The 16,003-nt window shown below is 42.7% G+C and overlaps 1 protein-coding gene across 3 annotated transcripts in view; it reads right to left on the bottom strand.

Moving 5' to 3' along the window:
• Positions 1–3,181: 3,181 nt before the first annotated feature.
• MATN2 (matrilin 2) overlaps positions 3,182–16,003 on the bottom strand; it is a 149,441-nt gene continuing 136,619 nt past the window's right edge. For 2 of the 3 annotated variants that reach the window (XM_072734239.1, XM_072734241.1), the window contains 6 exons: positions 15,092–15,505; positions 7,724–7,876; positions 6,602–6,673; positions 6,105–6,239; positions 5,626–5,724; positions 3,182–3,704 (listed from right to left, as the gene is read on the bottom strand). In XM_072734239.1, coding sequence (XP_072590340.1) covers positions 3,649–3,704; positions 5,626–5,724; positions 6,105–6,239; positions 6,602–6,673; positions 7,724–7,876; positions 15,092–15,505 — 929 coding nt within the window. In that variant the 3' untranslated portion in view covers positions 3,182–3,648. The remainder of the gene's footprint in view (positions 3,705–5,625; positions 5,725–6,104; positions 6,240–6,601; positions 6,674–7,723; positions 7,877–15,091; positions 15,506–16,003) is intronic. The other variant, XM_072734240.1, reaches the window with a different exon arrangement.

A 16,003-nucleotide genomic window follows, 5' to 3' on the forward strand; every position in this document is an offset into this window, starting at 1 on the left:
TTGGGTTATTGGGATTGGTTTGACTCCAGGTTGACTAGTTATAATTTAATTTCTTAAGGGGTGGTCCCTGAAGAATACAATATTGCAGTTCTCATTTCTTTGTAATGGTTCTGATTCAGGACTTCTGGCTGCAGGCATTTTTGAATGATGGCTTATAGGAAATAATTTGTGATTTCTGGGGGCTTCATTGTAGTTTTAATATGCTATAAGTTCATTCAGTTTTTGCCTTTTCTTTACATGTGCTTTTTTATTTGTTTTTAAAGGTTTTATTATTTATTCAAGAGAGACAAAGATGTAGGCAAAGAGAATCAGGCTCCCTGTAGGGGAGCCTGATGCAGGACTCAATCCTAGGACCCCGGAATCATGGCCTGAGCCAAAGGCAGATGCTCAACCACTGAGCCACCCAGGTGCCCTATATGTGCTTTTTGTGTACTCCCCATTCTTCAAGAAAGGCATTTAGATTTAAAGTTCAGAGAAAAGGAGTTTAAAGCTAGTAGACGGGGTTGGGGTGACTGGGTGATGGGCACTGAGGAGGGCACTTGATGGGATGAGCACTGGGTGTTAGGCTGTATGTTGGCAAATCGAACTCCAATAAAAAAATATATACAAAAAAAAATAAAGCTAGTAGATGGGAAACCTCTCACTCATTCTGGCTTGGGACAGCTGTGATGAAGTGCCATGAAAATGCTGCCAGAATTAGAGAAAATAACCACTGGCCAGGAAGATGTGGGAAGGTCTGAGTTGGCATTTTTAAATGTTATTTTTCTGATTATAATCAAAGTAATGTGTTTGGCTGGGAAGCTCTAATATGCAGGGGATTGCAGGGAATTCCAGCCAGTTGGATTTATTCCATACTCGAGTACTGAGCTACTGGTTAGGTCTAGAGATAGAAATGTCCTAAAGAAGAGGCTGATTATTGTGAAATGTGTTCATTGCAATCGGTATCCTATGGTGGCAGGGGCAAAAGGTACAGAGAAAAGAAACCAAACTCTAGACTGGTCATGAATGCCATTAGTTGGGCCTTCTGAAAGATCTGCTTCGTGGAAAACAATTCTTTGCAAATCTTATTTCCAGCTGCTCCTTAACACTTGTGCTCCCTCTATCTGCAGTGGCATCTGGCTTCTTCCTCTCCTTTTCCAGGCCTACCCCAACATCCTCTTGAGTCTAGATTGAGTGCCTCTGAGTTAACATAAGAACCTTTTTTATGGCATTAATTGCACCTGTTTCTTACTATACTAAGGTCCTAGAGAACAGACACTCAACATTTTCAACTTTATATCACTTAGGAGTTCAAACACCAGGGTGAATTATGACTTTTAGGTTTTAAGCATTTACTTAATTCTCATTAATATGCTTGTGACCTTCTAGACCAGAATTTCATCTTCATCTTGTTGATGGTAGGTCTTAAACATCTTGTACATTTACTATAATTTACTACCTCCTATATGTTTGCTTCAAAAGAGAATTTAGGCAGGGGAATCTGCCAAAGTATCTCCCTTAGATAAGGTAAGCAAAGCATTCATTCAACCAACATCCTGGTTAAGAGCTACAGAGTTATGAAAATCTGTAAATGTTCTCAAGTGCTCATATTTTCATATCCAGACTGGTGTGCCCAATGTGGCTTTCTTTTTTTTTTTTTTAAAGATTATTGATTCATTCATGAGAGACAGAGGCAGAGACCGGCAGAGGGAGAAGATATTTTTGTGTCAGATATTATGGGCTTCTAAAAAATAAAAACATAATAGCTAATAATTGAGTATTAAAAATGATACTTTACTAAGTAATGTACATATTAACCCATTTAATCCTCTTGACAGTGCAGTGAAAGTACTATTAGTCCCATATGATAGATGAAGAAATCATGGTTTATGAAGGTCACCAAAATAAACCTGGATGTAAAACCTGAGACCTACAGATAGCAAAACAAGGAAAATGGAAAAATGTTTCAGATTATAGACTTCAAAGTATGTTGGATTAATAGCTAAATATGGATTGATTGGAGGCCTTTGTTTGCTATGAAGGCGTTTTCCTCCCCAAGGTGAAAGGGAAGGTGCAGTCTAGAGCCACTAGAGGGAGCTGAGATTCAACAGAAAGCAAAGGATGCTTGAGCCAAGGAGGCAATGCCTGAGCTGGGAGTCTGTCTCTGAAGGGGTGCCAACCCAAATCAGTACTTCTTAGTCAAAACCTGTTCATGATCAGCTAGAGGACTCCAATACAAATACAAACTGAAGGTTTATTACTTTGAATCACAACTTTTATATTTGGAGAGAATCAGATGATTTTCAGGTAAAGATTGACACTTAGGAAATGCTCTTCCCTCTCATCACTGACTTTCGGGAGGACATTCTGATAAAAAACACTCACCTTGAAATATTTAAACATAAGCATACTGAAGGTGTTCTGTTTAAAAAGCACCATTTGGCCTCAAATACAGTAACTTCCATGGGAAGGATGTCATTTTGGGAGTCTTCATTTTTTTTCGTTTAAGATTTATTAGAGACCATTCATGGCAGTCTGGGAGAATGAATCCCCAAGCAGACTTCCCCTGAGCTCGGAGCCACACAAGTTCTCATCCCAAGACCCCAAGATCCATGACCCAAGCCGAAATCAAGACCCAGACACCCAAATAATTAAGCCACCCAGGAGCCCCTACCTTTGGCTTTTTAAAATTCTCATTTGTTTTTGAGTTTTATTATGTGTACATGTAGATCTAGTGCATTCCTTTTAAATATATGGTATGCCTGAGGTAGGAACCAAACAACAATTTTATCAGTTTCCTTTCTGACGATTAGGATATTTTCATTTTGTGACATAAACTTGAGTAACGTTCTTGTACAGATCTCCTATGTGTTAAAGTCCTCTAGTTAGATGCCTGTGAGTGCAGTTGCTGGAGTGCAAGTTTTGTGCATTTTCAGTTTTATTAGGTATTGACACATAATCCAAAGAGCATGCCCATTTGCATTCTCACTAGTGTACAAGAACCTCATTTTCTTCATCCTTGCCAACACTAGTCAGACATACTAATTTTTGCCAAGCTGATTGTTTTAACCTGCATTTTCCTGATTGCCAGCAAGGTTCAACATTTTTTTTTCAAATGCATACTTACCGTTGCCCATATACACACACCTTGTATTTAAAGTTAAACTAGAAATTTTGGGGATCCTAGAAATTTTACACAGAATACCATTCTCTGAAGTGAATTTTAATATTGTATAAAAAAATCAATTTGTTATACGAGTACATATGTATTACGATTTTATGCATACGTCCATATACATACATCAAGGTAAAAATCCAATACAAAAAAGATAGCTTTTCTTATGGCCAGTGTTCTACAGAAGACTGCAAACAAAAATATTTTGAGTCAAATGCGATCACAACACTCGAAGATGGGACAAGGCAAAAGCAAATCATGTCCACAATATGTTAGAGTATTTTGCATAGCTTATTTGTTCTCACTTTATAATCTCATTTTTAGGATTCTGAAGGACGTGCTCTTTGTTCTATAGCAAACTAGCTATCAGTACTAGTTATGTTTTACTTTACAACTTTATAGACTTAATCACAGCTTGAGCACTGAGGCTCCAAACTGCTTTCACTGTAACCCTTGATACAATGATGTACAAGTATGTAGAACATTTCAAATCTTCATCTGTATCTCAGGCGATTTTCCAGGGCTTCCATTCTTTGTGTCATTTCTTCTAGTAAATCTCTAATTAAGGAAGAGGAATCTGAATTGCCTATTTTTATTTGCATTCAAATAAAACTTTTTGACTTAGTTATATTAAAAATTTGTACTGAAAAATACAAGCCTTTGGCTTTTTCCCTTTTTGAAAAAATTTTAAACTGACTTGAAGGTTTACAGTAAGCCATTTAACATATGTTATCAAGACTATAAATCTCAGGTTAAATACTTTATAATGTCAAAGCCAAATAATTCAGTTAAAAATTTGGTTTTTTTTTTTTTTTTTTTTTTTTTTTTGAGAGAGACCATGTGCGGGTAGGGGAGGAGCAGGGGTGGGGAGGTGGAGAATCCCATGTAAAATCTACCCTCAGCGCAGAGCCTGACATGGGACTCGTTCTCACAACCCTCAGATCTTGATTTGAGCCAAAATCACGTACTGGAGGTTCAACCGACTGAGCCACTCAGGCACCCCAAAAGTCTAAGTCTTTCAGATTCTACTCAGACTTGTGTTGACTGTAAATTAGTTTGCCATAATGCACCTTTGGGACCCAGAAGTGATAATGTTGGGAATGTAGTGAAGAGAAGGATTCAGGCTGAGTAAGAGATGATGTCACAAGAGAAGAGAGATTAGGGACTTTAAACCCTGATACCAGATATGGCCAAAGGGTAGCAGCCTTGAAGACTTCTGACCTATGTTCTTTTATATATAACTTCCTTAGTTTTGAGAAGTAGACCCTGCTGAATAGCAGGGTGGGGAAAGGGAGAGGAGGGGGCATTAGAACAAGCATGTGTTTTCATTAAGTTCCTTAATACCCTCCACCTGTCCCCTTGTTGGCAGAATGAGCCTGGATTCATCACCTACATTAACCACTGTCAGATTCTCTTAGGGGAGCATATTTCCAGCTTTCAGAAAGGGAATTGCTACATTTGTTCCTTATTATATAACCCCATTGGCACAGAGAGGGTTCAGAATTCAACCTTTTGCCTATAGGCTAGTTGATGCATGCTGAGATAGAGATGAGCCAGCTTTAGTAAGCTTACTGTAATTTTAAGTTCAGAACAGCTGGCAATATAAAAACACTGAATCCTCATTTCTCCATTATCTCAAAGCATTCCTTTTATGTGTAATATTGATTTAATGAATCATTGGGTTCTGCTGCCCCCTTGATAGAATGTTTCATCTTAGAGTGCTGTTATGAAAGATCTCTGCCGCCAAACAAAAAAAACTCCAGTTTTCTAGAAACTACACACGGGCAGCCTGGTGGCTCAGCAGTTTAGTGCTGCCTTCAGCCCAGGGCATGATCCTGGAGACCCGGGATCGAGTCCCACGTCAGGCTCCCTGCATGGAGCTTGCTTCTCCCTCTGCCTGTGTCTCTGCCTCTCTCTCTCCTCTCTGTATTCTCATGAATAAATAAATAAAAATCTTAAAAAAGAAAAAAAGAAACTACACACTTACCACAGTGGCTGTAATGTGGCTTGGGGCCAAAGGAAAGGTTTGGAATTTTGACGGAGTTTGAAGCTTCTTCATTCTACATTCTTTGCCTAGACTTACTGAACCTCTGATGCACATCAGACCTGGTACATGTCCTGCTTTTCCTCTCAGCAGAAAGGGAGTTAAATTTTTTTGTTTGTTTTGGTTTTTGAGGGGAGTTAAATTTTAAGTCTATTTTCTCTTTACTTTGCATGCCGGCTGGCTGGCTGGCTGGCTAGCTGGCCTTACTGCTAGATAGCAACTGAGTGCTTGACTCTTGCCACGAAGCTTGGCTTGCTCTTGGCCCTCAAACACCTAGCAGGCTGCTTAAGAAGAAACTCCTTTCTGGGAGTTCACTCTTCTTGACATTATGGAAATGACTTCATTTAATATATACCCACAAACAATATTTGTGAAGTTTGGTGAAATTCTTTACGTCACACACAAGCATCGTGTTAGAAAAGGATATAGCGTTGTGTTAACTTTCTCACTTCTTCATTCGCAAGGTTCTGGAACATTATAAGATTTTCACATTTGCATTGATCGTGTTTTTCTTCCAAAGGACTTCCTGAGAAAGCACACGGAAAGTATTCACTCACCTCTATAACCCACCAGACTTCCCAGATGCATAATAATAGGACTGAATCAGCAGAAACCAAAATGAAAGAAATGTTCAACTTTTCCATGCAGCCAGACCCAGTAAATACCAGGAAAGGGCTGCATGGGCTTCCAACACTGACAGCTGCCACGAGTGTGGACTACATGGGAGGCTACCCCAGTGTCTTTCAGTTAATTCTTCTCGTTCTCATTTCACTTAGGCCCTACTCTTCTCCCCTGTCCTATTTCCTACTGCCTCCTTTCCTTTGCTCCTTGTGGGTAAGTCTGTTGACCAGCTAAGAGGCTGACTGATATCGAATCACCTGACAGCAATACTGTTTTGGGAATTACCTGAAGATTTTGTTGAATGGAAAAGTTTTTGTGTGGACCGTGAAACACTGTCTTCTTCAAACAGATACCGGTGTTGCACTGCAAAATTAGAACAGGAAAGTAGGTCTCGGATATTTATGGTGACTGGCTCAGATTCTGTAAAGAGAAAGAAAACTGAAGTCAAACCTGCCTAAAACGGTTGTGGTTATAACACAGCCATCAGCGGTCAGAGTAAGGTACTTGGTATTCCTAGCATGTGGTACACAGCTTTGCTTTGGGACATACTGAGGCAAAAGACTGTCAGTTGAGAGGGGCTATTACCAAATATGGCTTAAAGTGTAGAGTACGGGTTTCCTGTGTGACCGAGGAAAAAAAGCCGTAGTTGACATAATCCAAATCTTACTGAGTTTCACTTCTGAAGGATTTTTGTCTGGGGGAAACCATGGTGGAAGCATCCACCAAAGTTTCTAGAAACACTGCTTTTAAAAAATTTACCTGTTGGCTTTTTAGAATTTTACCTGTTGGCTGGTGGACCCTCTTTGGCAGTTCCCCTGCTGGGGAGTCCTGACTTCCATCAGAGTCTTCCAGAGCTGAGAGGAAAAAGATGACCAAAGAGAGTGACAATTGTGTGCATGCTTGTGTTCTTTCAGAAGCTCATCCCAGCTCCCCACCTACCTGCTATCTGTCACCCAGGGTGTTTCGGTTTTATTTGGTTAACACTGCTTCAAAAAGCAATTGGTTCCTAGGGTAATCCAAGACCACACTAGGGACGTTCTCTTGTACACGAAATCTAGACTGCTTCAATGCATCTTACTTAACAATGCCCCCAAAAATGTCATGTCCAGGAGGGAGGGTGGGAAAAAAGTTCCAGTGGACCAAGGACTAAGCTGCTGCTTCGTAGCAGTAGCTCTACCAGGCATTTCAGCTTGAAGGAAACAGCCTAGAGGTGAAATCCTACCCCCTCCCTTTTGGAAACTTGAAAGGCCTTCCCTCTGCATCCCCTTCTCCTCCCGCCTCGGGCTCATTGTTCTTTCCTTTAGAGAAGTAAAACACCGCACTTGGCTTGGGATTTGATTGGTGACTGAACAGGGAGGAGAGGAGGGAGGTCAGGTGTTGGGGGAGAACTGCTCTAAGTGAGCCTCCTGGCACAGTGAGTGTAGTGCAGATTAGCACAGAGAGCTCTCGGGCAGAACAATCTAGATTCTAGAGGGCAGTCTTGTGTTCTGTAAATAGAAGTACTTGCAAGAAGGCATTCTTCACATTTGAAAGGACTACCCTCCCTACTCCCTTTCCACTCCAATTACAGGCATCTCCTGAAACTGTGCCTCAGCTCTGTGATGTGTGTAAACCTAATTAAATGATCGCTTCTATAGGGGTTTTGTGAGGATTAAGTGTGCTGGTCTATCAAAACATTGATCACATTGCTCAGTACAGAGCTAGTGCTCACGCAGTGCTAGCTGCTAATTTGGTCTCCTCTCTTCCTGGTTCCATTTTTGTGCTTAGTGTTTCCAGGCATTACTGGCCCTGAACACCAGGGAGGTACTTTGTTGAGCACTTGGGAGGAATAGGTTGGGAATTTCTCAGCCAAGGGCTCGTGCTGCCCTGTGTGAGGAGCTCGGCCAGAGGTCAGGCCACAGTACCTTCACATATACCCTTCTTTAGTTTTTCACTTATCTCTCCCATTGTGCTGAAGTCTTCGGCATAGAAGAGATGCTTGTCTGTGGGCTCAGAGGCAATCTCTTGTAGCTCTTCCTCAATAGCTTTTCCTACCCCGACAGCATACATAGTTATGCCTAAATTGCAGAGCAAATGAAGAACAAGGTAGTTAGAGCTGCATTCCCAGGGTCTGGAGGTTGTGTGCCCCGCACCCAAAGCCAGGTTGATATTCCATGCTGTGACTTGAGGGATCCATGTCAACCTCCCTTTATCTCTCTACCATTTTTACTTTGGCCCTATGAACCAAAGAGGGGGTTCCAAGAAAGAGGAAGGTGAGGCTTCTAGGGAAGGCTTCTAGACCACCAACCTGTTGCTCAGCCAAATCTTCAACTTTTCCCTGAATTAGCCTTGGGGATAAAGGAGAAAGGAGTACTATCTTATGACTTACTAAATAGGAATCTCTTCTGGGAAAATTCTAAGAAGCAGGTCAAATTATGACCTTTTAATCTAGTTTCTACTTCCTAAGGGTATATAGGATAGGACCTTTTATTTTATTTTATTTTTATTTTTATTTTTTTTAGGATAGGACCTTTTAATGATGGGGGGTGGGGGAGAAGGAACTCTTGGAAGGACTATGAGGAGGTGCTAAGCTGAAAAGGAAAATCGGCAGACCACTGAGAATCCCCCAAGTCAGAAAGAAAGAATACCCAAGTACCAACCTTAGATTTCAACCGGGATATAAAATTACTCCAAAAGCTTTTCTTTTTCTTTTTCTTAATAATAAATTTATTTTTTATTGGTGTTCAATTTGCCAACATACAGAATAACACCCAGTGCTCATCCCGTCAAGTGTCCCCCTCAGTGCCCGTCACCCATTCACCCCCACCCCCCCGCCCTCCTCCCCTTCCACCACCCCTAGTTCATTTCCCAGAGTTAGGAGTCTCTCATGTTCTGTCTCCCTTTGTGATATTTCCTACCCATTTCTTCTCCCTTCCCTTCTATTCCCTTTCACTATTATCTATATTCCCCAAATGAATGAGACCATATAATGTTTGTCCTTCTCTGATTGACTCATTTCACTCAGCATAATACCCTCCAGTTCCATCCACGTTGAAGCAAATGGTGGGTATTTGTCGTTTCTAATGGCTGAGTAACATCCCATTGTATACATAGACCACATCTTCTTTATCCATTCATCTTTCGATGGACACCGAGGCTCCTTCCACAGTTTGGCTATTGTGGACATTGCTGCTAGAAACATCGGGGTGCAGGTGTCCCGGTGTTTCACTGCATCTGTATCTTTGGGGTCAATCCCCAACAGTGCAATTGCTGGGTCGTAGGGCAGGTCTATTTTTAACTCTTTGAGGAACCTCCACACAGTTTTCCAGAGTGGCTGCACCAGTTCACATTCCCACCAACAGTGCAAGAGGGTTCCCTTTTCTCCGCATCCTCTCCAACATTTGTGGTTTCCTGCCTTGTTAATTTTCCCCATTCTCACTGGTGTGAGGTGGTATCTCATTGTGATTTTGATTTGTATTTCCCTGATGGCAAGTGATACAGAGCATTTTCTCATGTGCATGTTGGCCATGTCCATGTCTTCCTCTGTGAGATTTCTCTTCATGTCTTTTGCCCATTTCATGACTGGATTGTTTCTTTGCTGTTGAGCTTAATAGGTTTTTAAAAATTTTTTATTAAAAGATTTTATTTATTTATTCATAGAGATGCAGGGAGAGAAAGAGAGGCAGAGACACAGGCAGAGGGAGAAGCAGACTCCATGCAGAGAGCCCAACGTGGGACTCGATCCAGGGTCTCCAGAATCACACCCTGGGCTGCAGACTGCGGCAAACCGCTGCGCCACCGGGGCTGCCCTAATAAGTTCTTTATAGATCTTGGAAACTAGCCCTTTATCTGATAGGTCATTTGCAAATATCTTCTCCAATTCTGTAGGTTGTCTTTTAGTTTTGTTGACTGTATCCTTTGCTGTGCAAAAGCTTCTTATCTTGATGAAGTCCCAATAGTTCATTTTTGCTTTTGTTTCTTTTGCCTTCGTGGATGTATCTTGCAAGAAGTTACTGTGGCCAAGTTCAAAAAGGGTGTTGCCTGTGTTCTCCTCTAGGATTTTGATGGAATCTTGTCTCACATCTAGATCTTTCATCCATTTTGAGTTTATCTTTGTGTATGGTGAAAGGGAGTGGTCTAGTTTCATTCTTCTGCATGTCGATGTCCAATTATCCCAGCACCATTTATTGAAGAGACTGTCTTTCTTCCAGTGGATAGTCTTTCCTCCTTTATCAAATATTAGTTGACCATAAAGTTCAGGGTCCACTTCTGGGTTCTCTATTCTCTGGGTTCCATTGATCTATGTGCCTGTTTTTGTGCCAGTACCACACTGTCTTGATGACCACAGCTTTTTAGTACAACCTCAACTCTTGGCATTGTGATGCCCCCAGCTATGGTTTTCTTTTTTAAAATTCCCCTGGGTATTCGGGGTCTTTTCTGATTCCACACAAATCTTAAAATAATTTGTTCCAACTATCTGAAGAAAGTCCATGGTATTTTGAAAGGGATTGCATTAAACGTGTAAATTGCCCTGGGTTACATTGACATTTGACAATATTAATTCTGCCAATCCATGAGCATGGAATAATTTTTCCATCTGTTTGTGTCTTCCTCAATTTCTTTTTTTTTTAATAAAGTAATTTTTATTGGTGTTCAATTTACCAAAATACAGAATAACACCCAGTGCTCATCCTGTCAAGTGTCCCCCTCAGTGCCCGTCACCCATTCACCCCCACCCCCCGCCCTCCTCCCCTTCCACCACCCCTAGTTCATTTCCCAGAGTTAGGAGTCTTTATGTTCTGTCTCCCTTCCTGATATTTCCAACACATTTCTTCTCCCTTCCCTTCTATTCCCTTTCACTATTATCTATATTCCCCAAATGAATGAGAACATACACTGTTTGTCCTTCTCTGATTGACTTATTTCACTCAGCATAATACCCTCCAGTTCCATCCACGTTGAAGCAAATGGTGGGTATTTGTCGTTTCTAATGGCTGAGTAATATTCCATTGTATACATAAACCACATCTTCTTTATCCATTCATCTTTCGATGGACACCGAGGCTCCTTCCACAGTTTGGCTATTGTGGACATTGCTGCTAGAAACATCGGGGTGCAGGTGTCCCAGCGTTTCATTGCATCTGAGTCTTTGGGGTCAATCCCCAACAGTGCAATTGCTGGGTCGTAGGGCAGGTCTATTTTTAACTCTTTGAGGAACCTCCACACAGTTTTCCAGAGTGGCTGCACCATTTCACATTCCCACCAACAGTGCAAGAGGGTTCCCTTTTCTCCGCATCCTCTCCAACATTTGTGGTTTCCTGCCTTGTTAATTTTCCCCATTCTCACTGGTGTGAGGTGGTATCTCATTGTGATTTTGATTTGTATTTCCCTGATGGCAAGTGATGCAGAGCATTTTCTCATGTGCGTGTCCGCCATGTCCATGTCTTCCTCTGTGAGATTTCTCTTCATGTCTTTTTCCCATTTCATGATTGGATTGTTTGTTTCTTTGGTGTTGAGTTTAATAAGTTCTTTATAGATTTTGGAAACTAGCACTTTATCTGATACGTCATTTGCAAATACCTTCTCCCATTCTGTAGGTTGTCTTTTAGTTTTGTTGACTGTATCCTTTGCTGTGCAAAAGCTTCTTATCTTGATGAAGTCCCAATAGTTCATTTTTGCTTTTGTTTCTTTTGCCTTCGTGGATGTATCTTGCAAGAAGTTACTGTGGCCAAGTTCAAAAAGGGTGTTGCCTGTGTTCTCCTCTAGGATTTTGATGGAATCTTGTCTCACATCTAGATCTTTCATCCATTTTGAGTTTATCTTTGTGTATGGTGAAAGGGAGTGGTCTAGTTTCATTCTTCTGCATGTCGATGTCCAATTATCCCAGCACCATTTATTGAAGAGACTGTCTTTCTTCCAATGGATAGTCTTTCCTCCTTTATCGAATATTAGTTGACCATAAAGTTCAGGGTCCACTTCTGGGTTCTCTATTCTCTGGGTTCCATTGATCTATGTGCCTGTTTTTGTGCCAGTACCACACTGTCTTGATGACCACGGCTTTGTAGTACAACCTCAACTCTTGGCATTGTGATGCCCCCAGCTATGGTTTTCTTTTTTAAAATTCCCCTGGGTATTCGGGGTCTTTTCTGATTCCACACAAATCTTAAAATAATTTGTTCCAACTCTCTGAAGAAAGTCCATGGTATTTTGATAGGGATTGCATTAAACGTGTAAATTGCCCTGGGTAACACTGACATTTTCACAATATTAATTCTTCCAATCCATGAGCATGGAATATTTTTCCATCTCTTTGTGTCTTCCTCAATTTCTTTCAGAAGCGTTCTATAGTTTTTAGGGTATAGATCCTTTACCTCTTTGGTTAGGTTTATTTCTAGGTATCTTATGCTTTTGGGTGCAATTGTAAATGGGATTGACTCCTTAATTTCTCTTTCTTCAGTCTCATTGTTAGTGTATAGAAATGCCACTGACTTCTGGGCATTGGTTTTGTATCCTGCCACACTGACAAATTGCTGTATGAGTTCTAGCAGTCTTGGGGTGGAGGCTTTTGGGTTTTCTAGGTAGAGTATCATATCATTGGCGAAGAGGGAGAGTTTGACTTCTTCTTTGCCAATTTGAATGCCTTTAATGTCTTTTTGTTGTCTGATTACTGAGGTGAGGACTTCCAGTACTATGTTGAATAGCAGTGGTGAGAGTGGACATCCCTGTCTTGTTCCTGATCTTAGGGGAAAGGCTCCCAGTGCTTCCCCATTGAGAATGATATTTGCTGAGGGCTTTTCGTAGATGGCTTTTAAGATGCTGAGGAAAGTTCCCTCTATCCCTACACTCTGAAGAGTTTTGATCAGGAATGGATGCTGTATTTTGTCAAATGCTTTCTCTGCATCTATTGAGAGGATCATATGGTTCTTGGTTTTTCTCTTACTGATATGATGAATCACACTGATTGTTTTACGATTGTTGAACCAGCCTTGTGTCCCGGGGATAAATCCTACTTGGTCATGGTGAATAATTTTCTTAATGTACTGTTGGATCCTATTGGCTAGTATCTTGTTGAGAATTTTTGCATCCACGTTCATCAGGGATATTGGATAAAGGATATTCTCCATTTTGGTGGGGTCTTTGTCTGGTTTTGGAATTAAGGTGATGCTGGCCTCATAGAACGAATTTGGAAGTACTCCATCTCTTTCTATCTTTCCAAACAGCTTTAGTAGAATAGGTATGGTTTCTTCTTTAGATGTTTGATAGAATTCCCCAGGGAAGCCATCTGGCCCTGGACTTTTTTGTCTTGGGAGGTTTTTGATGACTGCTTCAATTTCCTCCCTCGTTATTGGCCTGTTCAGGTTTTCTGTTTCTTCCTGTTCCAGTTTTGGTAATTTGTGGCTTTCCAGAATTGAGTCCATTTCTTCTAGATTGCCTAATGTATTGCCATATAGCTGTTCATAATATGTTTTTAAAATCGTTTGTATTCCAAAAGCTCTTCTAAACAACAGAAGTCATTAGATCACTTCCTCCCTATATGCCTTGCTTGAAACTAAAACACAGTAAGAACTTAAATTCACTCCCATTTTCAACATTTCGTAGGACTGATGTCTTGTTCTGGCTAATTCATTAGGCTGAATTAAAACACACACACACACACACACACACACACACACACACACACAAATGGCTCCTTAAGCCAAGGGGCAAGAGTTATGCCTTGCTGTAAGTCTGTGTTGGATCAATAGGCAAGTTCAACATATTTGGGAGCCCAGTGACTTCATACAAACTTCCTAAAAAGGATAACTACTATTTTATCTTTTGAAAAAAATATTAGCTAGGCATAGGAGTAATTAAATTCATCCAGAGGATGTCACTTTAGTAGATTTTGTTGATTTTAGAACCAAATAAATAACAGTTTCTCGTACGATCTGCCCTTGGGTGATTGGTGGGGATCTGAGTAGGCAAAAGAGTAAGGTAGGCTGATCTCAATGAGACACACAAAAGGGATAACCATGGTCTTTGGAGACAAGATATTTCCCTCAGTACACTTTAAAAATGCAGGCTGGAGGCGTTCATGGGTTTGACCTGAGTTCTCAAGTTAGGAAAGCAGAGGAACAGGGTCTGAGCAGCCAGCTTTACAGTCCATTCAGAGGGTTCACAAGAGGACACTTTTCATGGCTACTATTGTATTGGGCTAGAGAAAAAGAAGTCGGTGTGAGGTACACAATACCAATAAAATAGCTGCCTTCACAAAGAGTGTCAGTGTGTGCCAGCCTTCCTGTGAGGAGGAATGGACTTCAGTGTCCTTGTTCATCTACTCAGCAAGTATTAGTCACAGTTACTATGTGCCAGGCCTGGCTATCTAGGTACTGGGTGCATCACTCCTGAGAGGAAGCCCTGTCAGTACACCGTTCCCCTCCTTATAGGACTCGCTAGAGCAACGTGCCCTCCACAATTCTTGAAAAGCAGCTTTCAAGCAAACTGCTTTAAAACCTCAAATTTTCTCATTTCCCCAAGAAAGCCAGTCACTTTGCCTTACTCTAGGTCTACCAGCTATCCTAACTTTTGGGTTTCTTCCCCCCTCCCCCTTTTTAAAGATTTTATTTATTTATTCATGAGACACACACAGAGAGAGGCAGAGACAGAGGCAGAGGGAGAAGCAGGCTCCCTGCGGGGAGCCGGATGCGGGACTCGATCCCGGGTCTCCGGGATCAGGCCCTGGGCCGAAGGCGGACGCCCCAGCGCTGAGCCCCTCGGGCGTCCCTGGGTTTCCTTTTCGGAGGTCCACTTTCCTCTGTCACACTTTACATCTACGCACAACTAAAGTAACTCCCAGGTCCCCCCTCCAGCACGACACAGTCAGGAAAACTCGAAGAGGCTTTGCTTTCTGGAGGAAGAACCTAGCCGTAATCTCTTCCAACGTTTTCATTCTCTCAAAAGCTAGGCTTGGCCTTGGCCTCCTACAAGCACCAGGGTATTCGCTATCGTAAGACTGTTGTGCTCTCCGAGTGTTCACCTGAGGCACTAGTTTAAGAAAGAAAAAGCTATCGGTAAAGGCCCCTCCGAGCAGGTACCTCCTGTACCGACCTCCTCGGGGCATCGGAAAGCGAGCGGCGCTTGGGCCCTGCGGCCGGGGGCGGGGCGGGGGCGGGGCCAGCAGTGCGGCGGGACGACTCGGGGTCGGGTGGGGGTGCTCCGCAGGCAGCCGCTCCCCAGCTCAGACCCGCGCGGCGCCCGCCGCCTGGGCCCGTCGGAGCATCCCGGGAACCGGGCCGCCCGCCCGCCCCTCTTACCGCCGGCCCGGGCTCTGCGGGCCCACGCCGAGACGTCGTCCTGAGCCCGGCCGTCCGTGAACACGATGGCCACTCTGGACACCGCGGGGGACACAGGCCTGGCCCCTTCCACTGGGCTAAAACTTCTCTCGAACATGTGTTTCAGGGCCAGCCCCGTCATAGAGCCCTTGCCCATGTATTTCATGTGGGCCACGGCTTTTTTCATGTCTCTGGCCGAGCTGAAGTCTCCCAGGGCGAACTCCGTGCGGACCTGCGTAGAATACTGCAGCAGCCCCACGCGGGCGGCCTTGGGGGAGACCGCCAAGGAGTCTATAATGCCCGCGACGAACTGCTTCACAATCTCGAAATTCTCTTCCCCGAGGCTCTTGGACCCATCGATCACAAAGACCAGGTCAAGCGGGCCTTCAGTGCATCCTCAGGAAGGAAAAGAAAGTTGAGATGGTTACAAGATCAAGAGGCAGGCAGGGTACAAGAGGAGCAGGCTCCAGCTGCAGGCAGAGCCACTCCGGAGAAGCATCTTTCTTTAGGTGATACACAGGACTCCGTAAGGGGTGGGGAGAGTCACAAGCCACAGTAATTTTCACATTTGCCTTTCTCAGTGGCTTGTTCAATTGACAAAAATAGCATTTTTCACAAACAAAATCACCCACCAGAGGTACAAACTGTCAGGGAAACTAGGTCCATACTGTACTCTGTGTCACTGACAGCCACGTCTGGGAGGGACTGTGTGTAGAGTACACTGTAGGGTCTGACAGCACCCACAAGATTCCTGCAGCTGTACTCCAGGAGGGTGACATTACCCCAGTGCTGGCATTCTGACACAGAGCAGAGAAGGAAATTCTTTTTTTTTTTAATAAATTAATTTTTATTGGTGTTCAATTTACCAACATACAGAAAAACACCCAGTGCTCA

The sequence above is a fragment of the Vulpes vulpes genome, chromosome 13 (genome assembly GCF_048418805.1).
Source record: "Vulpes vulpes isolate BD-2025 chromosome 13, VulVul3, whole genome shotgun sequence".
In the NCBI taxonomy this organism is placed as follows: Eukaryota; Metazoa; Chordata; class Mammalia; order Carnivora; family Canidae; genus Vulpes; species Vulpes vulpes.